We start from the raw sequence: 20,716 nt of genomic DNA, 5'->3' as shown, positions 1-20,716 counted from the left end.
AATTACGGGGGCCGTTGTTGGTTCCATAACAATTTACACAATATCCTGTCATCAATGAAGTAACGTGATGACAAGGAGGGAGAGTGTGTGGAGACTCCTCTGCGGCTGCTGCAACCATAGAAATAGAATCAATGTATATGGCTGCTTACGTCTGAAAGCTGAGCGCTGGACTAGAATGTTATTGGACACAATGCCAACGTCAGTGAGAGCAGGTGGATATTTAAACTCAATCAGAATAGAGGTATATATTTAGCTAGTTACTATTTCTGATATCTGCGTAACAAGAACATAATCCGATGGCCTAGACAGGAGTACAACAACACTTCCATTTACAGGAACTGGTATTGATGCTTTCTGGATCCAGTAGTGCCAGTATGAAAATACACATATGTTTGACTGTGACTCACCATTTGGCCTGGTTGTTAAAAAACATTGTCACTGATACAATGATGATGTTCAGCCAGAAGAGAACAATTATGTTTTCTAATTGCATACATTATATTGCCTCCTAAAAGAGATGTGAAAATGTTCCTGCTTTCTCAGAATAGATAACAGCCCAATACCTCAGCTGAGTGGCCTGTTTAGCATGGATCCTGAGCCTCTGGTCAAAGCAGTACAGCCAACCGTTCCTTAAACAGTCTTAGCTGCTTCTGTTATCACTACAAGGGACTTTCCAAAACCTTGAAATGAATATAACACTTTATAATGTTCCATGGTATCTAGCTATTATACTGTACTTTTCCTCTCTATAGTGAAAGTGAACGTTTCAATTCATTTTACGGGCCCAGGGTTCCGAGTGAGTAAAAAAGGGTAGAGTCCACCACACCTCCCCTAAATATTTCAATGCTCATGCATATTTCATAAGTTAGCTGCCTCCTCTCCAGCGCTCGTTGAGAATGAGGTTTATGGTGCCGCCATAAAGGTGAAGTGGTAATTTGGTGAATCGTTGAATGAAAGACAAAGATCAAAGCCGCCGCCTGAAGGCACTATCTGTGGGATAGTTATTCTGAAGTTACTCAGAGAGTTACTCTGAAGTTGTCTTAGCTGTAGGCTAGCAGGTGGCTCTCATCCTGCAGGTCTGGATCAGGGAGACAGAGAGGTGATGGGGATGAAGATGTTTCTAGCACTAATGTCTGTCACATCACCCAACACCTGACCTGTCACAGCACTGCTCCACACTAGAACCTGCTGTCTCTTCTGTTGGCCAACTTTACCTCTCTATACAGTGGGGTATATGCTATATAAGTTGAGTCTCCTGTATGTATCTTACAAAATGAATGCCTGGTTTGAAGTCATTATTGGTTACATTTTGAATATGAACCCTTTTATGTGATTATGATGACAGCTCTATATTCAGAAAATAAGAAGGCGCGTACACACACACATGCGCACGCACGCACACACACACACACACACATACACACACACACAAACAGAAAACTCAGATAAGCCCACACTATCTACCTCCACTATTTGAAGGACGAGTGAATTGCAGAGAACACGCCTCCTACGCTACAATTGGATTGTGTAATGATCGGATATGCAGTGTACATTTCCAGTATATTTCATTGGCCGCTATCTTTCCGCTCGTGTGTCTCTGATTACTTCGTAGCCGTGAATTTTAGCTGGTGCGCTTCCGATTGCAGTTGCACGCACAGCGCATCTGTATTTGCGGTGTTTGACTCTCTCTGCTGCTGGATTGTTACAGCCATAACTGCAATATAACATTATTCAATTCTGCAATGAAACTATCGTTTTGTCATTGAATTTGGTTGTCTTTTTATATTGCGGTTGTATGCGCACTAGACCGTATGGAGGGATGTCGCGATGGTTTGCACCAGGAGAACCAAAACTTTGGTGTCGACATGCGTTATTTTGAGTGGCATGACCAACATTGTCTGTCTCCTCTACGTCGGCTGGATCACTAATTATGTCGCTAATGTGAACACCAAAGTCCCAGAGCCCGAGCCGGAGAAAAAGTTTGAGGACAATAAGGGAGAAACTCTGAAGATTATACAAAGACTGGACCGACTGGAAAATGTTGTCAACCAACACATTCAAGGTAAAGCACATGTTTGTTTACATCTCAGGGAGTTATTGCCTATTCAAATGCCATCATCACGAGGAATCATGTCGCATTTCATCTCAAGAAATTGCAACAGTTTCCATGATGCTGATATCAGTCACCCGACAAATGCTCAAATTCTCTTTGCAAGGTGGACTAAATGCGTTATGTAGGCTACTTCTAAATCAGGACAGGTGAGATGAACTGTGACGCAAGTACAGTAGATAACCTATAACCTATTATCTATAAATGCTTCAACCACTCGATAACTCTTGCTTCATCATTTTCAGACGATAACACAAAAATGGTATTCTAAGATGAATGGCAGTAATTACTGTCATTCCCTATATTTTAACTACTGTCAGTTCCTATATTTTAATCTAGAAGCTCCAGACTTCAGAGGGCTTCTCTCAGTTGCATGCAGGTATCCTACAGTTGTAATTTAGATTGTGACAGATTTTCAGCATTTTTTGTTTTTAGTGAAAGGTTTACAGTTTCTGATTCATTGTATTACTATTACAATTGATTTGTAATTGCATAGTTATGTTGTTGAGCTGTCTGTGGCATTACTTAAGTGGAATAAGTAACAGTCCTTATTCCACTTGTGTGATAACAAAATTCTCTCAACTTCATCACTATGGAATGAATATACACCTTACATTACAATGGTATAGACATGTATAGGTTTTGGTATTCCAAGCGAAAGAAAAGTATACTTAAGTGTATTGAAAATAAATTAAAAGTAGAAATAATATTCTGAAAATATATTCATGAATTTCTATACTAACCTAAGTACCCTAAAGTTGTACTGACTTTGTACTTCTGTGTAGCCTACTCATTCAAAGTATACATAGTTTATGTACTTTAAATTGTACTTTAGTATGATTGTCATGTAATTGAATGTGTGCTTTAGTATACTTACAAAAAATGTACAAGAATTTCATGTACTTTAAATTGTGCTTTAGTGTTCTTACAAAAAGTATGCTTTTATTGTTATGTCCTTAATAAAGGTTGAATATTAACATTTAAATAAAAACATAAATACTGATGCATTTCTATTCTAATTGAAGTGTTCTTTTAGTATACACAGAAATATGCTAGTGACACATTATTAACACACTTCTTATATACTTAATACAATTTCACAGTAGTTTTGAATATGACTAAGATTACATTCTAGTGTCAAGCGTGTTGAAAGTACATCTCAGATAATCTATTGTAAGTACACTTAAGTATGAATTAATAGGGGCCATTTTAACATATTTCAAGTATATTTTAATTGACTACTATATATAGAAGGCATATATATATATATTTTAATCTACATCATTTACCATTTTAGTATATTAAATACAACTTCAGTACAATTTAAGATGGGTCATTTTAGTATCATTTAATATACATAATGATATATAATATATCCTTTAATAAGTATATTTAAAGTCAAGTATACTAGAAAAATGGTACTTATGTATATTTTTTCACTTGGGGTTGCAGATTTCACATTGGTGAGGTATTTTAGAATGGTGACGTAGGCTACTGTACTGCCAATACTGGGGAGAGTGAGCGCCGAGCGGATGAGTAAATTTAGCACTTAGAGCATTTGGCAAAGTACTCTCATAGACGGTCCCCCTGTAGCTGGTGCCGTATTAGGTTACTCGGCATAGAGTGATCTGTTTATGTTGTCATCGATAGGGAGCCGAGGGCAAGGAGCTGAGGAGATGGCTTCACAACATGTGGGACCTCGAAAAACCTTATAGTCTATTGATTCTCACTAAAATGTGCATGTTCAGTTTTCTTATGTATGATGAAATGATAATTGGAAAAAACTCACAAAGCAGAGATGATGACATTTATTTATTCTATGTATTTTATTGAACCTTCATTTATCCAGCTTAGTCTCGTTGAAATAAAATTAATATTTCGGGAGAGACCTGGACATGGAAAGTGTCGCATCTTATCTGTGGACTGTGGGGGGTGTGAGAGTCTTGTGTGTAACTGATCATTAGCCGTATGTGTTTCCTGCATGTGTAGAAGGTATATCAAGTCTTGCATTATAAAGAATATTTCCCAACACAAGCTGAGAAGGTTGCATGATTAAAATGCAAAAGACTTCTTAACTATTGGGTCGTCCCACCTGATATGGCAATATTTAATAAAAGACATCAAGAAGGACTACCATACTGCAGTCAATCCAGCGTAGAGCCTCACTCAGGAGATTCATAATGGACTGACACTCTGTAGGGACTCTCAGGAGTGGTTTAGGGTTATAATATGCACGCACGCACACACACACACACACACACACACACACACACACACACACACACACACACACACACACACACACACACACACACCCATACTCTCCCATACTCATCCATGCATACGCCTGTCTCATTCCTACCTAGCAGAGTGTTTTACCAAGTGTGTAAAAAGACTTTGCTATGATGACAGGTTGCTCAAAGGGCCTGTTCCCATTTCACATGTGATCACTTTGACTTGGAATCTAATACTGCATGACTCTGTCACTGTCGTTCACTGTCATTGGAGACTTGGTCACTGCTCGTTGGTGATCCATCCATGTACTGTGTCTAAAAGTAAAGGGTTCAGTTTAATACGCATGCCCTGTAGCTATTTACTTGACAACCCTATGGCAAGATGGGAAAAATCCCCCCCCCCGCACCTTGGCTTGGGTCCTACAGACTGATGAAGTGAGAGTCTGTCCTCCAGTTCCTATGTTTCAAATCTTAGAGTCAACTTTATAGAATATACATCAGGCATTTGTAGTGAAATGCTTTTGTGAGATTTTTTTAAACCAGAAAGTTGTTGTAAAGTAGTTATAAAGTAAAACACATTAAATAATCATTGTAGAAGGGGAAAGCTCACATCTCCATCACACCCCACCCTTCTTATCTTGACAAGGAGAAAATCAGGCCATCTCTATTTTGCATGCTCCCTCCCTCCTTGCCTCCCTCCTTCCCTCTCTCCAGTTTGAAGATAGCAGTCAGGGCCTTTTGCCTGACAAGGGCTTATTTCCCCCAGAATCAATTAAAGGATGGAGTCCAGTTTTCACACTTGTCTGAGATGTCTGATTACATTGTCATCTGAGGAGAATGACACATTAGTGCAGCAGCAGTTTCTGCTCTGAGTCTGGCTCCTGTATAGAAGACACTGCTTTTCTGAAGGGGAGGAAGAGATCACTATCAACTACCTAATTCAGCCTGTCTGTCTCAAAGTGATCAGTGCTCTTGAATTCACTCTTCTTTGCTGCTGGACCAGGGTTGGTGGAGGTCACCCTGGAAATGCTCTGGCCATGATTACCCGACCACACTGATCACTTGCTCTTGCAGTGCAGTGCAGCGCAAATTATTCTTCAGGTTTCAAGGACCACTTGCAGACATTCCATTCAATGGCAAACATGCATAAAGATGGCATGACGTCATTCATGGCTTACCATTGCTGCCATTAGTCCTCCGCACACGTACCACAGTGCAACGCAAACCTTTTGTAAGTTCATCATATTATTATACTATTGGAAAAATTGCAACGTGCAGGTGCAAGAAATTGGTCATCTAAGATATTGTAGCCTACTGACGCTAAAACGAAAATGGAGAAACAATAGAGTGACTAATGTAGCACATATGCTACTGCTCATTTGCCCATTCAAACTCTCTGAGAGAGTCTAGCTCAGAAAAATTGCTGCTGTTCATTGAGTAGTGAACTGTCTGTGTCTCCTTTAGTCATCAGGTTGCTGTCTCCCTCTGAATCTGAACTACAGTGTGCACAACAATAATCACCCTGAAGACAAATAAAATTGTTGTTTTTTCTATATTCATGAATCCATAGGTGATTTCAGGGTGAGGGGGGAGGGGTTAGGGAGAGTGGGGTGGGGTGGGGTGGGGGGGGGCAACAGGAAGAAAGCAAAGCAGCTGATTTGTTTTTTGTGTGTGTGTCTTCGGGGAGGATATTGCTTCATGGAGCAGAAATAACGTGTTCATTTTCATTCCATTTCCTCACTGTGGCTCCTGGAAGGGATCAGCGGGGTGTCTAGAATAGTAGAACAATCTTATCAGGGGGGGGGTTTCTGAGTCACTTTCAAGCACACTGCAGTGCTAGTAATTTATTTTGGGTCAGCTCATTATGTTGCTTTTGCTTGACAATTAATTGCTTAGTCTTAATTTGCCTGAAGAGGATTTCAGCTCTTTTGACTGTTTATTTTTTGCATTATGTTGCCTTATGATGACATAAAACATCCCAGTCCTGTCTCAATTTAAGTCATGGCTGTCCTTTTGGAAACTAAAGAGATGTTGGAAAATCTTTGGTATATGAAAAAAATTTGGGATGAGAAAGAATGAGTGAGATTTTCCTCAATCAAACATTTTGAAGGTCTTGATTAGCTCTGCAGATGGTATTTCCTTGAATAAAAAAAAAACTGATGTATCTCTCTAGCACAAAGCGGCAAATGCAGCAAAATCATTGCCCTTGTCTGATGTCTGGGGAGCTTTACACATTCACTGATGTCTGTCAGTGTGTCTGTCTGTCTGTCTGTCTGTCTGTCTGTGTGTCCGATCTCTGACTAGACAATACATTTTTGTAATCACCATCAGGCTGAGATTCTGACTACTTTTGTTCTTACAATGTAACTTAAAATATGAGAGATATTTTGATGTGAGAGATACGAGAGATGCTTTGGTGATACTTTAGCTTTCCACTTGTAAAAATGAGAAAGGAAGGCATGAAGGGAGGAAGAGTCCAGGATGCTGTCTGGTATTCTCCTCTGATTGGTGTATGATTATGTATGAGCATTTTTTATGAATATATCATGGTGAATGGTGCCAGCACAACAACCTCTCCCTCAACATCAGCAAAACCAAGGATCACTGAGAACTTACAATTGACTAATTACACCGGAACAGTGATCAAGACACCTCAGATCCTCACCAACGTCTACAGAACCACCATCAAGAGCATCCTGTCCAGCTGCATCAGCTCCTGGTTCAGCAGCTGTACCGCCCTCCACCGGAAGGCTCTCCGGAGGGTGGTGAAGACGGCTTAGTCCATCACTGGGAGCAACCTCCTAGCCATTCAGGGCATCTACAACAGGCGGTGTCTGAGGAAGGACTGAAAGATCACCAAGGACCTCCGCCATCCCAGCCACGGTCTGTTCTCTCTGCTACTGGCTGGCAGAAAGTGCTGGGGCATCTGGTCTCAGACCCACAGGTACCAAGACAGTTTCTACATCCAGGCCATAAGACTTTTGAACAGCTAACCCTACCTGCCCATCTGTACTACCTGCTGTTCACCTGTACCTAAGACAATTTTCTCTCCTACCACACGCACGCATGCACACACGCACACACACACACACACACACACACACACACACACGCACACGCGCACACGCACACATGCACACACACACACACACACACACACACACACACACATATACATGCTATGTATTACTGTATTGTATTGCTCACTTCATCTTACAGTTATTTCCTGATTTACACTTATGCCTATTACACTTATTATCTTTTGTGTTATTGTTGTATTTTTATTCTTACGTCCTAATATTTGCACTGTTGAGAGGAAGCTGGCAAAGTAAGCATTTCATTGTACAATTTACAACTGTATCCTATGTATATGATCAATAGACTTTGACTTGACTTAAAAAACTATGGATTTAGAGAAAGCATTTTACATTAGTAGCAGATGGACATATACCAATCTAGACTTCATGATAAGCTCTTTAAAGTGTTAATTAATTCAAGTATGAAGTGATAAATATGAAGTGATAAGCCTCATGGTAGTATCTTTGTTGGAGAAATTAACCAAACGTCATTCTATCTAAACCCTTCTCTTGACACAGGATATATTTAGGAAACAGTTTGTAATTTATTTTTTGTAATTTTCTTCTTTTGCCTTGAAAGTATTCACACTCATGCACTATTTGCCCTTCTCAAAAATGTTTGCAAGTCTAAATTTGAAATACATGAAATTCTGGGGGGTTTTCCGACTGATTTACACAGCCTACACTTTTAAGGCAAAACTAAAAATATAAAAAAATTCATAACTTCATAAAAAATGTAAACTTAGAGAACCTGATTGCTTAAGTGGTATTCATTCTGAAATAATTATTAGATATATTAATAACGATTATTATTATACTCAAATGGACTCAGTTCAACATCTTGTGTTGTTGGGGAACGTTTTGCATTTGAGTTAGTTTAAGAGTGACAAAGCAAAGGGGGTGTTTATTAACGCAATCCGATTATCACTGCTTTTATTTTTAGGTAATTTCAGGTATGTCTTATTTTTTTATTTTGCATTGAGAGTATCCAGTAGGCTGTATAGATCAGTCTTGTGGTTGGATGTAATGCTAAATATGCAGAATGAGAAGGATCGTAACAGTAGTCTTCTGTTTGACAAGATGGATTTCACACTAGATTATGTTTGGGGGGAGTCTGGTCGTGCAATGCGGATGAGCGCAGCAGGGATTCTTTGCTATGGATGCCCTTGGCCTGTCAACTATGAAGTTCTTGCTTGAATAAAAAAGACAACAAAATAGCTTTTGACCCAGAACAGGGTCGTGGACCTTGTGAATCCACTGAAGCAGTTTGTTAGTTCTCAGCGATAACTACTCCCCACAGTTTTATTATTTTCTAACTGTGCATGGCAAATGAACCAGGAGGAGGGGGATTGACTTCATTGGATGTTCTCTAGTTCTGTCTCTGAGCTCACACATGCTCTGTGCTGCGCTTTAGCTCTGTAGCCGAGGCTTTGCTCTCTGCTCTCTGCTGTGTAGAGGATAAATCTGTGTGGCTGCCCATCTGTGCTGGACAGATTATTGACCCTAATCTCCCCCTGTAGAAAGGAGAAAAAATACACCGACCTCCAGTTTTCACTTGATCTTTATGCTTCACATCAGCAGACAGTAAGTGGACAGACTGTCCTAATCTGAGGATAATTTGTGTTTGATGTAATTGTCTGTCTAGGCAGAGAAGAATCCCAAGTTTCCAGAGCAACAGACTATTTTTATAGCACTTAGAGAAATTAAGTAGTTTATGTCATTTTCCACTGGCAATGACTGAGGATGTATTTTTCTGTGCCTGCAAACTACCAAGGGGCATTAGATAGGAAATATTAATTAATGGCAATACATACTGTACAGTACTGTGCACATTTAAATTAAATGATGAATTTAGGGGTGACGTTTTCACAGGTTTTCTTGCTTTCTTATGATCTTGATGAACATTCATGACATACAAAAAATGTACTATGCATTTGTGGAAATGTTGTAGAATAACCTAATATTCCCAGTTTCCCTCTGGGAGACCTCTTTTTGATCAGTGTTTTTCAGAATTGGCTCCCAACCCCAAGCCATTCCTGTAGATCTAAAAGGATTGGATAGTATAAGCACTATGGTGAAAAATGTATGTCAGAACTATATTGTGCTCAGACTGCCAAAGCAGGCTGTGACTGTCAGCACTGAGCACTGTTCTGTCTCTATGGGGACGACTCTAGAGATGAAGCCCAAGCAGCACAGAGCAATAATGACAATCTCCTGGATTAATGTTGGGTTTACTGTTGTAATTAAAGGCAATGGGATGTACAGTAACTTCAGATGAGTTAGGCAAACAGAGAAACTTGTGAGTGCTGGATAAAAGAGTGAGAGGGGGAGAGAGAGAGAGAGAGAGAGAGTGTGTGTGTGTGTGTGTGTGTGTGTGAGAGAGAGGGAAACCCCTCATCTCAGCAGCCGAGAGAGTGAAGAAAAAGCAAGCAACTACACGTGCACGTACACGTACACGTACATGTACACGTACATGTACACGCGCGCGCACACACACACACACACACACACACACACACACACACACACACACACAGCCACTGCAATGTACCACTTAATCCACAAATTAAGCCTATCTGCTTGTTGCAGGAAGTTCTGTATCATAAAGGGACACACTGTATAGCTATAAAGAAAAAATAATATCCGTAAATAATAGCCTTGTAATAAACAATTCTAGAATTGTTTTGTATTGTACATAACATTCCATTTTCAACAGTGTTTTTATGGATGTTTTCTATGATACATGATTTATCATATAAGATCATGACACTATGATGATTCGTTCCACAGAAGCAGCAGCATGCGATGGAAACATAAGAAAACAAGATTACCAGAAAAAAGTTGATTGGAAATTGATGTCAATTCAGTTTGTCTCAGATAAATCACATGAAATTAAGGAGAGGCCTTCGAGACATCCTAGATGCCCTCAACATATTAAGAAATAATTCTGTTTGACAGCTTGGAATTGCCTACATTTTTATTTATCCCTGGAGTGACTTGGCTAGCTCCCTTCCTTTTCCCCTGTCAAGGATAACATGGAGCAATATCACTTAGAATATGGAGCATCGCAGCGATTTAGATCATGTTGGCCACTCAGGTGTAGTGATTTCTTCACTCCAGCGCTTTACCCCTAAATGAAACAAACTAATATCAATATGCACCACATCTGCCTCTACTCCCAGATGTGACTTAAAACTGAGCTCTTTAAATGTGGAAAACAACACCTGTGGAAAAAGAACTTCAAAGTGAGTAGTAGAAATGCATAGCTCCCATTTTCAGGCCTGAGTTGTTAGGTATCTTAATTACCTCAAATCCCTTTTGGCAGTAGCACCTGCATCCCCCTCATCCTCCTCAGGGGAGGGTGAACCGCCATCTGCCCAGCACAGGCTGCTCTCCGGTAGGCTTATTATAACTCCAGGACCCCCTCCATGGAGCCATGTGATGGAGGTTAATTGGGGATCCATTCCGCAAGCAGCACACTAACTCATCTTCATCTGAATGTCTCAGCTTTTTACCCTCTCTCGCCTCAACAACAGTGTGAATGAAAAAGTGGATTAATCAACGCTATGAACTGGCCGTTGATATCAGTACACTTGACTGCGTGGGTGCTGCTTAGAAGCAGCTGTAGAGTGGAATATACATAAATCAACTACAGACACAACCACTTCTACCATAGAGATCCTCCTTCAGGGCTTCTGTATACTTCCAGCTAACTAACCACCGGGATAGTGATTGGTAATTTTCCAGGAACCCCATGTTTCAGACATTTGCACTAATCTGATTCATTACCCAAATCCCCAGCTAGACCCACTGTGCCACACAGAGACAGTGCTGATTTCTGTGCGAACTGTCCTTTTGGCATGTGAGGAGGAGAGGCAATGGCTTGCATCTTGAACAATAAGACCAAAGCCATAGTAACAAAAGAAGAAAAAAGGTTAGTTAGCCTAGTGAATTGTATTACCATTGATGCATTTCAGCAAACATGCCTTCTTCAGAGTTTAGTGAGCCTCGTCATGTATAGGCAATGGGAATTGATACAACGATGGGCAGACAAGTGTCTCTGTAGTTCCCATGCCAGATGCCCCATGCTGCTCACTGGGTTGCGTAAGGTCTGGGTGAGAGTTGGAGAGGGAAAAAGAGAGAGAGATAGGGAGACAAGAGAGAGACAGAGAGAGACTCTGGCTTCGAGGTATTGCAGGTGATTGATGGAATGGGAGCTTTTGGGGATCTGATTTTTTGGGGATGTCACAAAGGGAAGCGGAGCAGGCTCTCTAGTGTGAGGTTCTGATTCCTATTTGATGTGTGGGGGCGTTCGGTTTTGATTACATCAGTGACTCAGTTACACCCCACACATCAGATCCTGCCTCTCAGGCACCTCTGAATATTCTATTGTGCTTCTGGATCTCAAAACAGGTGCTGTGTACTGTAAGTAGGAGGACTGCAGGTCAAATACTACACTACACAGTATGATGATTGATTTAATGTTGCCCTCAAATGATGTGTGGGCGATTCCTACACGTACCATACACACATGCGGGCACACACACACACACACACACACACAAACATACACACACACCTCCTACATTACTTTCTGGCATTTTTCTTGGATAGTAGAGGTATGGGGGAAGGTTTGGAATAGATTCTAATATTCCTCATAACACCGATGGTCAAGGCAGAACCTACCAGTAGGTAATGGTGCCAGTGAGGTTATCCTCTCTGTTGCCAATAGTCTCTTTCAGCTTTTTTTCTCCTGCGGCACCAGAGGGTCAGGGACTGTAGGCAGACGCTTTCAGAACTGTCATAACTGAGACGATTGGCCGTCATCGTGGTGTCACTCCTCTCCTCTTTGGTGGATTAGGATCACCCTCATCACGCCAAACTGATACTGAGGCCAGACAGACACTCCAGTTTTGAGTAGTTGACCGCTGTATATCCTCTATTTATTATGAGCTAAATGGACCTAGAAGTATTAGTTTTGAGCAGTGAAATGTCCTTCCTATACCGTACATTTTGTTTGTAATATGAGTTTGTTATGAATTTGACGGGAGAGGAATTTATCTTTAGTGGGACGATGTTGGGTTATGGCATGATGAATATGGTGTTGATTATGATTACTGACAGGTAGGTAAGTAGCAAACATCTCCATGATTAAATTAACTATGTTCTATAGATAACACGTATTGTTAGTTTATTGTTTTACAATTAATTTAATATTGATTAAATTGAATGATTGTGTGTGTGGTGTTATCTCCAGATACAAGTCTTACAGCTGACAGGATTAATCATTTAAAAGGCTGACAGTTTCCTCATGGCTTTCATCCATTTTGAGAAATCCTCTACTCTCTGATCTACAACTCACCTCTACTTTAGCAATGGACTGCGCCTGCGGTGGTGCCAACGTTCTGGTGCCACCAATCAGATGTCGGTGACAATTCATGACGATTCAAGAGGACAGTGCCCATAAACGGCATTTCCTGGCTTCACTGCGACAATTGTATCTCTCATAGGAATCCAGTGGGCGGTCCGTAGTTCCCTGTATCCAGTTATTATAGATTATCAATGCATAGTCCAGCCCAGCCCATCTCAACACCTCCCAGCCCAACCCAGCACAGCCCTAGCCAAGCTCAGCATAGCTCATCCATACCAGCCTCTCAGCTAAGGGCCCGTCTTCCCCAGAGAGCTGAGGTAAATGCGTGTCTGCAGGAATTGAATAAAATATATTTCCCAGGATACATGTGTGGGCTATCTGTTCCCATAAGCCTCTCTGGCGGAGAGACAGTGAGACGTGAGATGATGAGGAGAGGATATGCAAATGAGTGCTTAGACTCTCAAGGCATGTTTCCATCCCTGGCCTCCACTGAAATAGGTTGTCTCACTGCCCTCTCTTACTGTAGGTCACACCTTGTTATTTAATGATTTAATATCATTGCAGTGGTCTTGACCCTGGTTTCATTACATTGCTTTATTTTCACAGTTTGCTGCATTCCCAGGAACTCAGACATGGAATGTGTAGCCTGTTTAGATGGTTTCATAACAGCTCCTACCAATCTTAGCATTCCCTTCTCAGCCATTTCAAATTAGAATTTTTTTCTGATTTTGAAGCGTTTATTTCCCTTCAGGCTCATAATACCTTGATAGACACTGGGTGTTTCAGAGAAAATAAGACTTTTTGTCAGCCTCTATGGTCAGTCGCTTCACCCTCTCTCGACCTGCTGCTACCCACCACTCTACCATTCTGCACAGGACATTCAATATTCACTGCTGCCTCTCACAAGTGCAGTGGAGTGAGAGAGATATGGGACCGAGACGTGGACGTAGGACAGGATAAAATCATACCTCTACATCAACAGAAGATAACATGTATTTTTTGATTAATGGAGGAGGATGCAATATAGAATAGATTTGTAAGTGCTTGAGCTGCAAATTAGTTATTTAGATGCCTTGAATGTGGGGAAAAGGTCAAATGTAAGCAATGGAACTTCTTTGTCGTTTCACATTGTTTAGCTCTTCTCCCAGCACAAGGGATAATTAGCTTGTACTTAGCTCTTTTTGTATAAAAAAGGCTTATCCCTCCTCATCTAATTTTGAGAAGAATGTCAGTACTGTATATCTTTGCTGACACACACACACGCACACACACACACACGCACACACGCACACACACACACACACACACACACACACACACACACACACACACACACACACACACACACACACACACACACAGACACCCAACATACCTGGGGCAACAGCACAGTGAAATGTCATCCTCACAGAAAGGTATTGGTGCCTGTATTCACACCACCATACACTATCAGTGCATTCAAAGAATATTGCTATCACCCTCCAGAAACCCACAAGGTCAGACAGTATCACTTCTGTAAAGACCATTTTTGTTCCTCATATTTCAAAGAAGACCTTTGCATGCTGAGTTTGTGTGGTGGAGGAACCTTATCAGTTTAATCAGTGGGCTTTGTAATGAAGGAAAGCTGTAATAAAGGAAAAAGCTGCATCAGATTATACGGTTGGTTTATACACAGTTATTTATCTTGAAGTCTAAAAAGAAACATTTTCATTAACTTTCTGGGCTGTTTGTCTTATGTAATGAATATCCATTTCATAGAATAAACATGGTCATGCAATGCTTTAGTTAAGACATAGAGGTCCTCATCACACAATCTGAATGGTTCTATTTAGTTATATTTCACTGATAGACACTTCATAGACTAATAAGATCACTGCCCTTTGATAAATGTGAATTACTCTATGGTAAATTGTCCTATACAGTATCAATCAATGACGGTGCCTTCACAACAAAAAATCTTACGGTAATGTTGAATAAACTGTCGTATATGGACTGGCCAGTTCTATTTCATGATAAACTCTTTCTGTGATTGTGCAGTAGCATAGCCATAGCTAAATGCTATGTTTATGATTTTAGAAGATGCAAGCCGAGCAGGTGCAGATTTGACTATGAGTGGTTTTGAACAAAAGCATCAGCAAATCACTTTTCTTCCATTGCCCTCCAGCTGTGGAGTAATTGCTCTTGAGGAGAATAGCAGGTTTTCTTTGGGCTCAGGGGCCATATGTTTGGCACACTTGTGCCCCACTCTCCTGAACACGAGAAGAAGTCAAGCATATCATTGTTGTGTGAGCGAGACAAGAGTGTGACTGCAAATGCAAATGCCTTGTTCGGAGGAAAACAATTCCAATCTGTTTCAATGCATATTTAAACCAGTGGAATGAATATTTTATTTTAAAGGACATAGGACAATATTGTTCTTGACTAGGGAAATCCATTGATGGAAAACCCTGTGTCTTTATAAGATACACAGTTATGAAATGGCGTACTGGATGACAACTTGCATAGAGCATATGCCATTTTTACGGTAACTTTATCTCTGACTTCTCTGTCTGAACGTGTCTTAAATGAACTGAATTCTTAATTCTGACAGGTCGTTAGGCCATCCAGACACCCCCTCCCCACCCATGTCTGAGAAAAGAAAAACATATTCTATGTTCAAGGACATGAGAGTGAGAATATGTGTGAGAAGTGCAGCACATTTGATATAGTATGTTTCCACTTTAGCTTTACAGGATGTTCATCTCTGAGCAATTAGATTTTCATAATCTCTTTGTGTATGACAGATGAAACCTTATTAGCAATGCTGTAACGTGATTAGGTCAGAAATAGTATCTTCCATTGTGTTAGAGTTATATGAACTTGCAGAGAGAACTATTCAAAGTATACAATATTAATTCCAGGATGTGGCTACAGTAGCAGCGTACTCAAGACTCAAGTTGAGTTATGAATTACTGTCCAGTCATGTTTTCAGCTTGACACTATGATGGTGGACTGCAGGGGGAGGTGATCCATAGCCCACAGAGAGGGATTTAGAACAGATGAACATAGTGAAATACGAAGCCCATTTGGACAGATACAGAAGCCTGTCACACCATGTAAACAACAGGACGAGGGAGAAATGGTGACTGATAGATATTTAAACGTTTGGTAAACAACTTTGCTTTTGATAACAAAATCATGGCTCAGACAGCCTCTTAACAGCTCAACACCTAACATAATCTCACACAGATGGTGTCATCTCACCTGTGACTCGAAGTGTAAACCTCACCTGTTACTCTAGGTGTAAACTATATACTATTCCAGGTGAATTACAATAAGTAATAATTAATAATTCATTAATAATTAATATTTTTTTCCACATTTGATATGTGTGATGACCATCTGTTCAAATGGTGATTAGATTAATTATGTCTGAATTGAGGCGCAGGGCTGCAGACACACAGGATGTTCCACAATTCCTTCTGCACAAGAGGGAACTTTCTGTCTGATATAGTGCAAGTCTGCACACAAGCAGATGAAGTTCCCCACTGTCACAAATTCACCCTGTTAATGTTGAACACAAAGGCTCTGGAGAGAGGAGAGAGATAATGTTCAGAACATTGAGAGCAAATTAGATTCTCTATAAAAAAAAAAGAAAAATCCTTTAAATCCTCTCGTTCGAGTGTGTGTGTGTGTGTGTGTGTGTGTGTGTGTGTGTGTGTGTGTGTGTGTGTGTGTGTGTGTGTGTGTGTTTGCTTTAGAAGTGCAAAGCCTGCTGGGATTTGTCCTATGAAGCTTTAGCAGCAGGGGGCTGTTGAACTGATGTTGTCATGGATTGATACTCCTCTCTCAGCCAATAGGATCTCCTGTTACAACATCCTGGAGGAACGCAAATGAGAAAAACAACATCACAACAACAAATGGCAGAGTAGATGGTATCTAATAATGCGCTGCGTAAGTAATGAGACAGTAAAGCATTTTCTCTTCTTTTGGCTCTACACTGAAATCAAACAATTACTGTGAGGTTAAAGTAGAGATTCTCAGCTTTTATTGAATGATATTTGTGTACATATTGGTTTCACCATTCAGAAATGACAACACTTTTTATGCATAGTACCCCTATTTCAGGTTACCCAAAAGTAATGGGACAATTGGCTTGACAGGTGTTTCTGGTAAGTCAGGTGTGTTCCATCACATCATTTGTGCAGGCATAAGAGAACTGTCAATGTCTAGTATTGATTCTAGGTTTTGTGTTTGCCATTGGAGTCTGCTATTGGTGTCTGTCAGCATAAGGACACGTATAAGTGGTGTCAATGAAAGTCAAGGAAGCCTTTTTTAGGCTGAAAAATCAGAAACATAGCCAAAACCTTTGGCTTGCCAAAGTCAACATGGAACATGATAAGATTTTAGGCAAAAATACCTCAAAACAAACAACAACTGAAGATTGCTGCAAGACAAACCTGGCAGAGCATCACCAGAGAGTATAACCAGCGTCTGGTGGGGTCAATGGGTCACAGACTTCAGGCAGTTATTGCATGCAAAGGATTGTCCAACAAATACAAACATGAGTGCTTAATTTGGACATTTCATCAATCTCTCCCATCACGTTTGGGTACCCTGAAACAGGGGGACTATGCATAAAAATATGTAAATACCATCAAATAAAAGCTGAGAATCTCTACTTTAACCTCATAGTAGTTGTTTGATTTAAAATCCAAACATTTGGAGTGTAGAGCCAAAAGAAGAAAAAAGACATATCCATAAATGATGCATATCCATAGTGTATCATATTGAGACTATGGACCAATGATCTGTATGCTATGGACTTAGACTTCAACTCAAATCTGTACCAAAGAAATGTGGTTAGCATCCAAGCTTTTTAGGAACTCCTTGTCCTAAAGTCTGTGTCTTTATTCTAAAAGCTGTTGTGACCTTGTTTGATTGGTTCATAGGGGTCATGTAGATGACCACATCCTGCCAGTATCTCTCTCTCTCTCTCTCTCTCTCTCTCTCTCTCTCTCTCTCTCTCTCTCCCTCTCTCTCTCTCTCTCTCCCTCTCTCTCTCTCTCACAGAATATACAGAGCCACTGTCGTCTTCTGTCTCCACACACACACACACACACACACACACACACACACACACACACACACACACACACACACACACACACACACACACACACACACACACACAACAGAGGAGTCCAGAAGGCATGTGTGCCACCACTGTTATAATCTAGAGTGACCTCCTAAAAAGACCAAGCTGAAACTGCTGACCTTCTGTAGTTCTTTGGTCACTCAGCTGTCTGAGATCTGTTTAATATACTCTAGTGTTGGTGCTGGTTGTTGTAACAAGATATAACCATACATTGTAACAAGATGCAGGGACATAAAAACATGTTTATCACAAGAATTGTTAGCAAAATTGTAATATTGGATGATAATGTAACCGTACAACATCCTCCTTGTGACATGCTGCTCTGTGATTAACAACAGTTACAAAACAACAGTTACAAAACTACAAAACTCGTCTTCCCCTGAGTTTCTTGGCGATATTGCGATACATTCTAACAGTGCGAGTAACAATATTCATGTTCATCATAATGTTTTCCATCCTGAAACCCTGTAGATTGAGAGTGTCTGGTTTGTGTTACTCCAGCTGAACAGACATTGAAAACAAGCCGGAATGTTCTCTGCAAGGTCACTTCAGCAGGCTGAAGTGACCTTGCAGAGAACATTCCGGCTTGTTTTCAATGTCTGTTTGCTATGACATCAGTGTTTGGTGGCAGTTTCTGCTCTCATGGGTGAATATGTCTGTGAGATTATGCTCTGTGGCTATATTGTTGTTGGTTTAGTGTGCGTGTGCGTGTGCGTGTGCGTGTGTGTGTGTTATAGTATCTCTGCTTTGGTGTCTTGTATGTCCTTTTTTAAAAATCTATAATTATTTTACAATTTTATTAATTGTATTAATTCGTACAACCAAAATGGTTCTCTTGCTGGGGTTTTTTCTGATTGTATAGAGCCTGCTGTAAATGTTTTTTTTTCCATAGGGATTTTTAGATTATTTTTAGATTACATGTAATTGACTTATTTATCCTTTAAGTGCATTTCTGTAAATGCTGTGAATGAAAAGCATTAAAGAAAAGCATCCTGCATTGGCCGGGAATCGAACCCGGGCCTCCCGCGTGGCAGGCGAGAATTCTACCACTGAACCACCAATGCTTAGATGTAGAAAGAGAGAGCATGCCACATCACGAAAGGAGTGGACTGAGGAAAGGAGAGCAGGGGGAAGGGGGAAAAGGGAGGGACTTGTGGAGGGGAATCAGGAAGAGTGAGGACATGGACTTACTGCTTAGCCATGTGCGGTATTCAGTCTGATGTTGGGGCTTGTTGGGTTGGGGGGGCATTCTTTAACTGTCAGCCTCTGGGGATTTGTATGCTTTAGTCTAGTCTCTCTCTCTAGTCTAGTGTGTCTCTCTCTCGCTCGCTCACTCGCTCACTCTCTCTCTCTCTCTCTGACACATACACGCGCACACACACACACACACACACACACACACACACACACACACACACACACACACACCATTCACCAACCCCTCACAATACGCACTGTATCAAACAGACAGGGTACTCAGTGATCTCAGGTGTAACAATGTTACAGGGGAAACATACACCCCCAAAATCCAACAATTAGACGATCAATAATTATAGTAGCTTGACATCCAACAAGCTGCTGTACAGTACACTCATAAATCATGAATGTAAATGTTTCATAAAAGTCATGCACTACTTACAGTGCAATTCGCTTTTGGCTGTCAGTCATCAACAGTATTCCTGCCCTATGTGACTGAGTACACATATAAAGTGGCTCCTTTTCTTAAACAGTGTCTTAAACACTGCTATCTATTCAAGCCTTCCCACATGCCTGCACGCCATGCCTGCTCTACAGTGGCTAGGTAAACAAACGAAAGCGTGGATTACACTTTTCTCTTGTCCATAGACTGCTTTCAGAAATTAGGAAACAAGTCATTTCATATTTTGGGTGAACTGACAATTTAACCACAGAGGTACACTGTGGCTTTGAGGTGTGCTGGACCAGGCTTAACAGCTTCCAGTAAAGCCTGCCTTGGGCACGGTGTAAACATTTACCGTGCTATTAGACTGGTAATGAATATTAATGGGGAGAGAAGAGACAATGAACTGCATTTCCAAGTACACTGCAAATGTTACATTACGAAGGCGAAAATGACTACCCATACCCATATTGCCTGCCGCAATAAGACTGTACAAAGTCCTCCTCCGGCTGGCTCGATCGGGGTGATCAGAGTCAGGCTGGGGGATGTTAAATCACACTGGACTGTTCTTACTGTATATAATGTTTCAGATGTCTATTTTATTTTATTATTCTATTGTCACTTTATTTTGTTTTTGTTGTTTGTGATGTGAGCTGCTGTAATGCCTTAATTTCCCCTCTGGGATTAATAAAGTACCTATCTATCTATCTATCTATCTATCTATCTATCTATCTATCTATCTATCTATCTATCTATCTATCTATCTATCTATCTATCTATCTATCTATCTACATCAAAGCTAGCTGGAGGTGCAATTAAATGTTCTGAGATTTTTACCAGAACTTGGATAGAAGTGGAATATTTTGTTGAATTATGTTAGATTAATATAATTTCAGCTGCAGCCTAATGATTTTTTACAGATTGTATGATGTTTATTTAACAGTTCATGGTGAAGTCATACATCTCTGTTTGTTGAAAATAGCTTTGAAAAACAACAGAATCTAGTTAATTTCCCATAGCAGGTGAACTGTTCCTGATATAGGAAGGAGATGTTAGACATGTTTTGGAAATCTTATGGAACTTCTTGTGCTATGTGATGTACAGTGTGCTATACAACTTGCACTACATATTTTGTACTACAACAGTAC

The 20,716-nt window shown here is 40.5% G+C and overlaps 1 protein-coding gene across 1 annotated transcript in view; it reads left to right on the top strand.

Annotated features, from left to right (window-relative positions):
* Positions 1-1,824: 1,824 nt before the first annotated feature.
* The window catches only part of galnt18a (UDP-N-acetyl-alpha-D-galactosamine:polypeptide N-acetylgalactosaminyltransferase 18a), a gene marked incomplete at its 3' end in the record, with an annotated part of 43,537 nt that continues 24,645 nt past the window's right edge, over positions 1,825-20,716 (top strand). The window contains exon 1 of the mRNA XM_083666485.1: positions 1,825-2,062. Within this exon, the coding sequence (XP_083522611.1) occupies positions 1,828-2,062 (235 nt within the window). The 5' untranslated portion in view covers positions 1,825-1,827. The remainder of the gene's footprint in view (positions 2,063-20,716) is intronic.

Source organism: Argentina silus, assembly GCF_951799395.1.
Source record: "Argentina silus genome assembly, chromosome: 3".
NCBI classification, from domain to species: Eukaryota; Metazoa; Chordata; class Actinopteri; order Argentiniformes; family Argentinidae; genus Argentina; species Argentina silus.
The sequence above is the reverse complement of the archived record's forward strand: the minus strand, read 5'-3'. Positions and strand labels throughout refer to the sequence as shown.